We start from the raw sequence: 11,739 nt of genomic DNA, 5'->3' as shown, positions 1-11,739 counted from the left end.
GTGCACGCGCACACGTGGGCGTCAGCTCGGGTGGAGGTGCGCAGGTGGACGTGCACGCGCACACGTGGGCGTCAGCTCGGGTGGAGGTGCGCAGGCAGACGCGTGCGCCCGCACATGGGCGTCAGTGCGAGGGTCTGACGCGTAGAGCTGGGTTGGACTCTCGGAGACAGGTAAGGGAGAAACTGGACTAAAGGTGAGCAGCAGGGTGCGCTCGGGTCTGAAGCCCACAGCGGAAAGTGTGGGTTTGCTCGGGTTAGAGCAGACGCGGCGCAGGCGCCCAGATGTCCCCCACTCGGCCAGCTGTCCTGCGAGGAGCGTGCGACGCCGCGCGGCTTCGTGCGAACCCTGAAGTGGGGCTGGTTCAGGGCGCAGTAGCTTTGCCTTACGAGGGCGAGGGGGAGCGAGTGCAGAGTAGGGGAGCTCATAAAACCTCCCTGGGAACCAGTTCACACCGCTCTGGGGTGACTCCCCCGAGACTAGGGAGAGGCCTGGTGGTGGCAGCTTGAAGCCCAGCGCAGGGCCGGACCGCGCAGACCGAGCGGCCTCCGGAAGCACCTGGGCGAAGGAGCGCACAGACGCCGCCGGTGGCTGAGCCTCACTGTTGGCTTTTACGAGTGCACGCGCGTTTTTGAAACATTTATTTATGAATTCACTGTCTTTAACCTGAGTGTAAGTCAGTGCAATTGGATATGGGGGAATTAAGCCTTATTTTGAGCAAAATCATGGAAACCAGACCTAATCAATTCTAGGTTACAAATTAAAAGATGTACCGTCTAAAACAAAATAATTATTTTGTTGTTTCTACCTGAAAAAATCTGTAATTTTGTTAATCAAATGTTAAATGGTTAGGGATTAGAGGCTTGTTTGTTTTGACTAGGGACTGAATCCAGGGATTTAGCATGACCTACATCCCCAGCTCTTTTTTTGTTTTGAGATAGGGGCTTGTTAAGTCCTAAAGTGCCTGTGCTGGGAATGGGCTTTGTGATCCTCGACCTCAGCCTCCCCAGACACCTTGCGCCACCGGGCCTAGGCGTTGAGTCATCCTCATCCCCCTAAATGAGAGGCAGCCCCCACGGATCAGGCCTTTGTGAGGGGGTGGACCACTCCGCACCCACCAGGCACTGTTCTGGAGCCTGGGGCGACAGAGCAAAGCACAGAGAGCGAGGGGGGTTCCTTGGTGAGCTTCCCTTTCTCCTTTGAAAAGCTCGGGCTGCCTGGCCGGACCCACACCTGGATTCCAGCTGCGAGCCTCATCCGGGCTTTACTGCCCTCCTGGGCCTGACCTTGCCTCCAGGGCTGGGCTTCTAGTGGCAGAAGGACTGAGGACTGACCTCTGGGAGAGGTTCAGGTGTTGCTGTGGGCCTGGTAGGAGGACTTCTTACAAACGAGGACTGGAGGGAGGCTGAGCAATCTAAAGACTTCCTCCTTCAGTTCCTTCTTATTTTCTCCCACTACAAAAACTTGTTAAAATTTGCAAATATGTGAGGAATAGCAGAGCGTTTGTGTGTTTAGTTATACACGTGTCCAACATTCTGCTCTTTAAGAGTAGCTGTAAGAAAGAAACCTGTAGACCAGTTCATCTCTAATCCAGGAGAGCTCCTAATTAATCAGTCTGTCCATAGATTTATCTAACTCGGTAGGAGATGCTCCCCATCAACCTCCACCACTCTTAAATCTATTGGTCCTAAGCCTGTCTTCGTTGCCCCTGCAAATCCTTAGGGTTGCCTCTGTAATTTGTACCAGCATTTCGTCCACTTTCATGATGGACTTAGTGATTTTAGAACATTGAGCTTCTTCACTGCTAGCAAAGAAAGAGGAGGTAGCACTAATCCAGGGAGCTTTTACGAAAGGTATGGTAGTTACTGATATCAATAGCTTCTTTTTATTACCCCCTTCTTTTCAGGGTGAGCAGCCTGACCTTGGCACCCCACACAATCTGAGTGGACCGGTGAGTGACTGCTTCACTGTCAAGAACTTTACAGCATTTGTGTTGATTAAAAAGGGACAATCAGGGCTGGGGAGATAGCTTAGCGGTCTAAGCGCCTGCCTGGCAAGCGCAAGGACTCGGCTTTGATCACCGGTGCCTTGTGCTGTGTGGTAAAGCATGCCATGCTAGCCCTGTGCCGGGCTGGCCACTGAAACTGGGGGTGGTGGCACACGCCTCTAATCCCTGTGCTGGGGAGGCTGAGACAGGAAGGTCACTATCAGTCTGAGCTGTGTAGCAGGATCCTGTACCGAATCAACCAAATCGGTCAATCTTTGAGAAAAAGAACAGTGGGACTGGGGATATAATTCAGTGGCACAGCACCTGTCTGGCAAGTGTGAAGTCCTGCATTTGATTCCTGGTACAAAGAAAGAAAGAGAAAGAAAAAAAGAGAAAGGAACAATGGTCAGTTCGTTATAATAAGAATAATTGCCATGTAAAATCTCACTCATTTCTGCTGGACAAAAGATCAATCAAAAAAGCAGAGAAGTCTGGATTATGAGATTTTTTTAAAAAACGAAGTGTACTGAAGTAGAAAAGGCACAGAACCAATCCCAGCCCGTTTTTACTCTACATAGCCATGTGGCTTTGGATGAATTACTTTTCTGAGGCTGTATTTTACTGTATGTGATCGAAGAGGGTTGGGATGGATAGTCTCTTACGTTTCTTGGAATAGTTGCAGTTTATGGTTTTATTTATTTTTGTTTGTTTGTTTTGGTACTGGAGATTGAACTCTGGACCTTGCACTTGCCAGGCAGGTGCTTATGCTGCTGAGCTGTCTCCCCTGCCCCTTTCCTTTTTTGCACATGTATTCATTTCTTAATGTGTTTGGTGACTCAAGGTATCAGTTTGAACCAGGCACTGTACTGGGCACTAGAGATCTACAAACAAAATAGTGTCTCTGTTTAAAAGGTCTCTCAAGCTTTCAGACACATACATGAAATCTGGGCCATGCAGCGCCCTGAGAACCAGGTGGTGGTGTGTAGGTGGAGGAGACACAGGACAAAAAACACCTCATTGTTTGAAGGGCCTCTGAACTGAAACCTGAAAGAGGGAGAGTCTTCTAGGGAAGCAGGAAGTGTAGGCCCACCAGCAGGCGGGCTCCTGCATCAAGACACAAGCGTGTTAGGCCGCCTGCCTGGCTCAGGGGAGACAGTGTATTTCAGTTTGCTGTGAAAACAGGTGTGTGCGTGGAGAGGGAGGGAGAGGCTGAGGCTGGCAGCTGGGGAGCTGGGAGTTCTAGTTCTGTCTCTGTGCTCAGCCACTCAGCCTCAGTCCACAAGAAGATGAAGAGTTGAGAGAGTTTAGGTAAGAGGAGGGTGTAGACACGTTTGGTTTTGCAAAGATGATAAGACAAGAGGATCCTGCATGAGGCTGTAGGCAGATGGCAGGGCACGGAAGTCCAGGCAGCGAGGGAGGACCCAGGGTGGACCCCAGGGGTCAGCAGGGCTTGGAGAGGGCTGGCCCTTGGGGGCAGGAGGTGGGAGGAGGACAGGAAGCTCAGAAGGTTGTAGCACAGTGACGGGGGCCACAGGAGAAAGAGCATGGAGGGGGAGTGTGGAGCTCATGCTGCATGTGTGAAGTTGGAGTTGCCGGTATAGGAGGAGACGCCTAGCCTGTCTGGGTCTGGAACTCGGGAAGAAGCCCAGCCTCAGCCACAGATCTAGGGTAATTCTGTGTGGCCTGGGGAAGGAGTGGTTGTGACATTCAAGGCCTGGGCCAGTCAGTAAGAAGAGTGCCGAGTCATCCAACAGGGGCTCACTCCGGGTGCTCCCGGCCGGCAGGCAGCAGGCTTCCCATGTGGTCCACCTGTTGGGGTTGGGCGGGGCTGGTAGTGAGCAGGGCCTGAGGCCGGGCGCACACTCAGTGCCGTCTGGAGTTGGCTGCTGCCTGCTGCCCGGGAGACAGCGTGTGCCCAGGCTGGGCGCTCTCCGGGCTGCACAAAGCTTAACTCCGCTCAGCGCCCTGCTTCGCAGCTGGAAGCCGCTCCGCCTTCTGGTCCACCCGCAGTTAGGGCCGTGCTGCTGACACCCACGAAGCTGTGGTCTCTGGTGGGTTTCTGGTGGGTTTCTATTTCTGAAACACAAGTTGATACTTTTTGTCAGTCTGCACCTTTCTGTGACAAGAACAGTTGCATTTTTCATCCCTCTTGTCTGTTGCTGTATCTTGTAGTGTATCCAAGGATGCCGCTTTTGGCGCTCTACCGACCAGGAAAGCTGTGCAGTCCAGTGTGTGAGTACGGTGTGTGATTCGTTGTTGGTAGGCTTGCTTCCCTGTGTAGGAGAGCCTCTGAGAGGACTGCTCCTTGCATTCTGTTGGCTTTCTGCCAGTTTACTTGACACTAAAGGGAACATGGGCAAGCCCGAGCCATCCATGTGGGTGGAGAACACTAGACTGGCATCAGCCATGCAGCGGGGCCAGGGAAGGGCGAAACTGTCCAGGGGCTCCGGAGGCGCCTGGAGCTCTGAGACCGTGAGGCTTGTCCAGTAGCACGTGGGGAGCTTCGCAGCCTTCCTGGGCTCATGTCAGTTCTTGATGTACAGTTCTCTGAGATGCGGAGAGCTGTGGTCTGGCATGGGGCTGAGGCTCTGCCCTGCAGCAGCCCCTGGAGGCTCTGCCCTGCTCCCCCGCCACTCTTCCCGCAGCGAGCACTGGGTCACGTTCAAGGTCTTTTGCAGGGAGAATGGTAGCATTGAATCCAGAGGTAGTCAGCCGACTCTAGTGTATGTAAGAAAATTGATTTCAGGTTAGTTTTTATTTTTAATTTAGTCCAGCTTTGCCACTTAATATGTAACTTAATTACAGTACTTAATCCCTTGAATCACTACTCTCTTGTCAGTAAACTAGAAAAATATTAGAATCTCCATGTAATGATAGTCTTGAGACATTGGTAAGTATTCTGATGTTATGGAGAAGAATTTTGCACTTCAAAGTGGTTTTTTTTTTGTTTGTTTGCTTATTTGGGCAAGAGGGTAAGCCCGTAGATAGTGGCAGTGTAGGGTAATTGTAATATTTTCTATTATGGAATAAAATTACAATACTGGTATTTATTTATTTTTTTTATGTATTTGGTACAGGGTTTCACTCTGCAGCTTGGACTCAGTCATTCTCCTGTGGGGGCAGGGCCGGCACAGCATGCGGTACTGGGGATCGAACCTCAGTCCCTGTGCTTGCCTAAACAGGCTCTTAGTCTGCTGAGCTATATTGCTAGCCCTACAATAATGGTGTTTTTTTTTTTTTTAAATTTTATTTATTTGTGTGTGTGTGTGTGTGGCGCCAGCTCAGCCCACTAGGGGGCGGGGCTGGCTGGCATGTGGTGCTGGGGGATTGAACCGCGGTCCCTGTGCTTTGTTGAGCTTGTTCTAAGTAGGTGCTTTAGACCACTGAGCCATCTCACCAGCCCCAATACTGGTGTTTAAGCAGAGACATTAACCTCTTTTTATTTACGTTCCTCATGGGTTCTCTTGTGCAGGGTGCCCTGCCTCCTTGATTCCCAGACGTGCTTATGCCCATGCCCACACTTGTGGCTGTGTGCCCACAGGAATTGTGAATGGACGAATATCTCACATCTGAGCTTAGTGATCGCTGCGCACTCCTCACTGATGGCAGCTGAATTACTTGTCCACTTGTACATGTGGCTTCTTTTACGCCAGTGGGCAGAATACTCTGCGGTTCTCAGGCTGCTCCGTGCCCTGCCCACAGGGAGAGCTCCCAGCAGCACTTGGCTGTGAGTGGACAGGAAGTGGGCAAGAGGTATTCGCTCCTTGTTGGGCAGCAGTCCAGGAAGCAGTGTGGATGCTCGGAGCCAGTCAGGCCAGGGAGCCCACTGGCCTTTGCAGGCGGACCCACGGCTGGCTTCCACTTCAGTCTGTGTCCCTGTGCCTTCTTGGGACACTTCTGCCCCTCATGTGGACGTCACAGCTTCCCTGTTGTTCGGCTACGACTCTAGCACACGTCCTGCCCACTGTGCTGCCCAGGGATGCAAACGCAGGTCGCAGCGATTCACATAGTGGCTACCAGAGGTGACATTTTGCTTGTATTTTGTTTGGTTGCTTGTCAGCCTTGGGGCAAAAAGTTAATTTGGAAGAAACCTACAGCTAACTGTACTTTACTTACAACTTTCAAGATTTTGAGTCATTTGCTTTTCCTTTTTTTCCTGTGCAGAATGATTCTTATGCTGCTGTTTGTGAGGTGAGTTGATAATTACTTAAAGTGTGCCATCAAACCCACGTACGGTTTTTATCCCATGCGTTTGTTCTCGTGCACAGCCTTCCTTCCTGACAGAGCTGTTGCTCTGGGTACCAAAGGTGGCTGATTGCACTCATGGAGTGAACACGGCAGCTTTGTGTGTCTGCGTACCCATAGGCGAATGTAGCCGGATATGCGTGTGTGTACACACATTCTCACGTACGCACGGGTAGTCCTTCTGGGTTTCTGCAGGGACTGGTTCTAGGAACCCCGCGGGTGCTGAAGTCCTCGACGTTCAGGTTCCTTCCATAATCTGACACAGTACTTACCTGTGCACATCCTCTGTACACCTCAGCTCACCTGCAGATTGCTCACAATTCCTGATACAGCACAAGGAAGATAGCTGATGTGGTCTTTAGGCCATTAGAATAAGAGCAGTGTCTGTAAGTGTTCAGTCAAGGAGCGACTTTGTATGCTTCTAATGTGCTTGAAATATATACCCTGGAGCCTGGGCAAGGGAGGGGACACTGAAGTACACATCCGGGCTGCCTTGAGCAGCCACATCCTCCAGTGCAGTTCATGAAAACTAAGTTTCCTTCACTTTTCAACACAGTCATTGCTAGCACTTGAATCAGTTTTCCTGGGCTGCAGGACCAGCGCGTCACTCCTGTGCTGGTTCCTGTCACGGCCTCCTTGGCCCCCTCTCCCTTCCTCTCCTCTCCTGGCTTCTCCTCTTCCCAATAAGCCCGAGAATTTGTGCTTTCTCTGCTTGGTCTTCAACTGCATCTGTCCTCTCCTGTGTTCTGTCCCCTCAGAATTAGGTGATTTGACAGCAGGTGACATAAAGACACTACATTACTTCTCACCTTCAGAGCTATCCTGTGTTCAGTTTGAATGTTCTGGACACAGAGGAGAGAGCTCCATTTCCTCACTTGGGGAAGGAACACACATCATCAGCCATTACTAGAGCAAAAAATTCTTTTTAAAAAATTTTAAAAGAGAAAAAAAGTTAAAAAAATTAGAAATGATACAGAATTTCACTAAGCAAAATGATAAGAATTCAACAATTGCTGTTATATTGTATATTATTGTTTTCAAATTAGTTGTTCAGATTACCAGATACAAGCATGCAAAATTGGTCAAGAAATTAAAAAAGAGAAAAAAAAATTAACCATTAACTTTTCCTTTCAATAGGCCAGTAAAAACCAGTAGTAAAATTATCCAAGCTATCCTGTGTGTAAGCATATATACTTTCTATCCCTTTCTTCTGTTTCCTTTCTCCTTTCCCAATAAAATCAAATAAAATATTGACTAAAACAAGAACATTCTTAATAGCAAAAATAAGATCATAAATTGAGTTGAAACTTTTCTCGGTGGTCTGTGGCACCCTGCCCTGTGGGCTTTTCCTTGGGAATGGGCACGGTGGGCTGGGCTAAGACTCAGTAGATGAGAAAATTCATCCCACACTTCACTAGACAAAGTTCTCACCTGATTGAGATTAAAAAAAAAAAAAAAAAAAGACCTGAAAGGCTTCATCACTAGACTTTCCTAAATCTTAAAATTCAGCTTTGCTATTAAGACATCCATGAAGCTGTTTAGCTATTGTAAAAATTGAGAGCCACTCTTTAATTTTCCAAAGAAGACGTGGATAGCACAATAAGCAGGCCACCCCTGAGCTTCACGTTAGGTGGGAAGTCCAGGTTTCTGGCCAATGGAAGCATTGGTCAGAATGGCAGAGATGCAAGTGTGTTGTTAAGCTCAGCACTCTTCAAGCTGGAGGCGGTGACTTGTCAGAGAGCCACCAAGAGACAAGGATCACAGGAAACGGGGCGGAGTTGGACACCTGAGAGCATCGGGTCGCAGGCTTTATTTTGGGGTAATGAAAGGGCCCTGAGGCCACACTGCTTGCAGTTTTATAAATAGACTAAAGCCCACTGAAACTGTTCTGTTTTCTTCATACAGGCTCACCATGTAGTGCAGCCTGGCCTCCAACACATGGAGACCCTCTTGCCTCAGCTTCCCAAATGCTGAGATTGCAGGTGTCTGTCAGGATACCTGGCTGTACCTGTGTTTTAGGGTGTATGAATATATCACAACAAAACTGCTCCAGTGGGGGACGCAAATATTGTTCCAAGAATCTTTTTTCCCCCAATATATATGTATGTACTAGATTGTTATTTTTTTTTCTATGGAATATAGGCAAAAAGAATTTGGGAAGCACTGGTCTCATCCCACCAAGTGGAACTGTAAATATTTCAGCCAAAATATCAATGTAAAGGTAGCGCGTGTTCAGCTTTTGTTTTCATCAGTATGTGGGTGGAGGAGGTGGCCACGCTCACTGTGGGGAGCTGGTCTCCGTCCTTTTATGTCCCTGCCCCTCTCCTCCTCTGAATCCCTCCCCGTTTGCAGGAGATCAGCTTCCTATTCTAGTATCTAGCTTTCATTTTGTTCTTTACCTGTTTTTACTGTGCATTTTGGTGAAAATGGGTGCCATGCGAGGCCACGATATTAAGTGGAATAAATCAGACACACAAGGTACACGTTTTATCAAGTATTCGTGTTTCAGGGTCCCTGGGAGCTTGTCCATGGCTCGCAGGAGGCCGCCTCACGCATCTCTGTCTCCACAGCGCGAGGCCTGTGAAGTGGGCTGCAGCAGCGCAGAAGGCGCCTACGAGGAGGAGATGCTGGGTGAGGACCGCAGGGACCTCCGCGCCCGCGAGTGCTGCTGTGGCAGCAACGTGACGAGGGGGCTTGCTGTGGGTCCGCAGGCTGCACGCCCTCTGTGCAGTGAGGGGCAGTGTGCGGCCCGAGCCGACTCAACGTCGGGGGCTGCTGTTTCACGAACGGAGTGTGGGCCTAGTGTGAGATCCTGGCAGCTTGATTTTGGGCAGTTCAATCTGCCTGCCAAATCTACCATGCTTTTGCAATCCAAGTCAGAGTTACTTTTTCTATCAAAGCCAGTGGGGGAGGGGAGAAGCCAAAGTATTAAATCCATCACATTTTAGAAAAAGTGAAATAAATCAGTTTCTTCCCAGTGATATATGGCATGCAGAAAACTGGCTTCAGGCATCATGCTTGGCAAGTAGCTCTCAGTGTATGCCACAAACTGTGAAGTCTGCAATGTTCAGAAGCCATGAAGAGTCTTATAAACACAGTGGAATGTAAAGTCTGTACAGAGAAAAAACAATTGTTGGCAAAATTAAGAATCATAGTGTAAAATCTCAAAATCTGTCTTGCAGTACACGTCCCAGGGCAGTGAGTGACTCTGCTGTAGCGCAGATGTGCTTTGGTGTTGTCTTCATTACTTTTTTATTCCTGAGACAAAATAACTGACATCCGAAGTTGATGGAAGAAACATTTAGTTGGCTCACAGTTTGTTCATGTTTCAGGCCATTCATGGCAGGTGGCAGGGCAGAAGGGCATCTAGGGGAGAAATCAGCTCGTGATTGGCAGAAGACAGCAAAACAAGCAAGCGGGTACCTCAGCAACTTCCTTCTGTCCCCTCTACACTCCATCTAGGCTACAGGGATTTGGGTGATGCCAAACAAGTCAGGGAACAGAGGTAGTGCTCACACAACCCACACAGTCCCAGCGTGACAACCACTGGATCCAGCCACTGCTGAAAAAGCCCCACCTATGGGCACACGAGGCGTGGGCGGGGGCTCTAAGCCAGAGCCGTATGGGCACACGTGCCCCTGGCCTCTGGGAAAGCAACACCTAAGAGACCCTGGACGGTGCTGGACACGGCGCACTGCAGACCTGTAAAACAGCTACCTGGCACATGCACCGTGGATCGCTCAGCTGGCCCCTGCAGCAGGAGGACACTGAGGGCCTTTTGGGGGCAGGCACACTCTGCAATAGAGTGCATGCTGAGCGAAGCCTTGTTTTCTTCTCAGAAAACACCAACCTCCCTACCGCACCCTTCGCTGCTGCCATTGCAAGCCATAGCATTTCTTTAAGATGGAAGTCTGCCAACATCTCTAAGGTGAAATACATCGTCCAGTGGAAATACGCACAAATTCCAGGGAGCTGGACTTACACTGAGGTGAGAAGAGCCGCATTTGCATGTAACAGAGATTCCCCCTCTGCATTGTTCTGAGTACCCAAATACGACATGCACTAACAGTGGCCTCTTTTTGTGGTTTTGGGTTCTGTACTTTCAGTTACCTGTTGTCAACCATAGAGTGTTTAATGGGAAATTTCAGAAGCAAACAATTCGTAACTCTTAGACTACTTTCTGTTCTGAGCAGCGCGATACGCTTTTTCATCATGCCGCGCTGTTCCCCTGGGCCCCGAGTCTTGCCTTTGTCCCGTGTATCCACGTGGACATGCTGCCCACCTTTTGGTCACTCACTAGCCACACTGGTTGGCAGGTCACTGCCACAGTCTTGTATGTAGGATTCAGAGCTGTCTGAAGGGTCAGGGACCAAACGCAGTCTTGGAGTATGTCCTCAGGGTGGAGGAGAGACTGCTTCGACAGACACGCGTATCCTGGAAAAGACTCAAGCGTGTTTATGTACATTTGAGGAACTTTCACTCTGCTGCTCCATAAACCTTTCTTATGAGCAAAGCCAGTCGTGCACACAGGCAGTCTTGGCGGCCCAGCTGCACACACCCACTTGTCCCATGTGGTGCCGTCTACCCGCCCCTCCCCCAGAGGTTCCAAGAGGGATACAGAGGAGGCGGGAGGAAGGGTCTCGAGATTTTTCCAGTTTAGAAGGGCCGCTGGGTTGGTCATTGAGGGTTGTCCCTTTCAGGAAAGCGTGAGTAAGTTCAGAAAAAAATTGTCCCAAGACACAAGACCACTAACAGAAAAAGTGTAGTTAAACCTTGAAATATGTGTCAGATAATTGAATCCAGTTATTGAAGAAGAATTTGTGTGTGAATTGTGCAGACAGTGTCAGGGGACCTTCGCACCCGGCAGGATCCAGGGCCCTGAGCACCCAAGGCACCCATTGTCTACCAGTTAGCTGCTCTTGGTTGGGTGTGTGGGGCAGCCCGATAAATCCTGACTGTTGACTTCACGTTCTGCAGACGGTGTCCAGGCTCTCCTATGTGGCACGGGCCCTGCATCCCTTCACAGAGTACATTTTTCGCGTGGTGTGGGTCTTCACAGCCCAGCTGCAGCTTTTTTCTCCATCAAGCCCAAGTTACAGAACTCATCCGCATGGAGGTATGGTGTGCACGGCTGCTTCTGCAGTACAGACCTTGTTCCAGGGCCTCGCCTTAGTTTGCTTTTTAAAAATTGGTCTATTTAGTGATCAAGGATTTACTTATATGCCAAGTAGCATTCACAGTCCAAAACAGCCCTTGGGGAGCTCATGCCTTGATGAGAAATCCGTCTGTGTGACTAGTGTTACAGGTTAGGAAAGAGTTTGGTAAGCGACGTGCTGCTGTGTGCAGGGTGAGATGACCATTCTGAGCGGAGTTTAGGTTTTAGGGGTTTAGAAATGGGACAGGAGGAAAGCTGAGCAGTATTCAAGGTGATCTGAAGAAGCCTGCTGAGATGGTGGGTGGAGTTGGAGCAAGACTTGTGGGACAGCCAGGGACTGGAGCAGGGGGGAGGC

The 11,739-nt window shown here is 49.7% G+C and overlaps 1 protein-coding gene across 1 annotated transcript in view; it reads left to right on the top strand.

The window, feature by feature from the left end:
- The window catches only part of Ros1 (ROS proto-oncogene 1, receptor tyrosine kinase), a 145,184-nt gene that overhangs the window by 4,834 nt on the left and 128,611 nt on the right, over nt 1–11,739 (top strand). Inside the window, exons 2-7 of the mRNA XM_023714195.1 lie at nt 1,904–1,948; nt 4,157–4,216; nt 6,149–6,175; nt 8,800–8,860; nt 10,069–10,217; nt 11,207–11,345. Of these exons, the coding sequence (XP_023569963.1) occupies nt 1,904–1,948; nt 4,157–4,216; nt 6,149–6,175; nt 8,800–8,860; nt 10,069–10,217; nt 11,207–11,345 (481 nt within the window). The remainder of the gene's footprint in view (nt 1–1,903; nt 1,949–4,156; nt 4,217–6,148; nt 6,176–8,799; nt 8,861–10,068; nt 10,218–11,206; nt 11,346–11,739) is intronic.

Source organism: Octodon degus, unplaced genomic scaffold (assembly GCF_000260255.1).
Source record: "Octodon degus isolate 3935 unplaced genomic scaffold, OctDeg1.0 scaffold00034, whole genome shotgun sequence".
NCBI lineage: Eukaryota > Metazoa > Chordata > Mammalia > Rodentia > Octodontidae > Octodon > Octodon degus.
The sequence above is the reverse complement of the archived record's forward strand: the minus strand, read 5'-3'. Positions and strand labels throughout refer to the sequence as shown.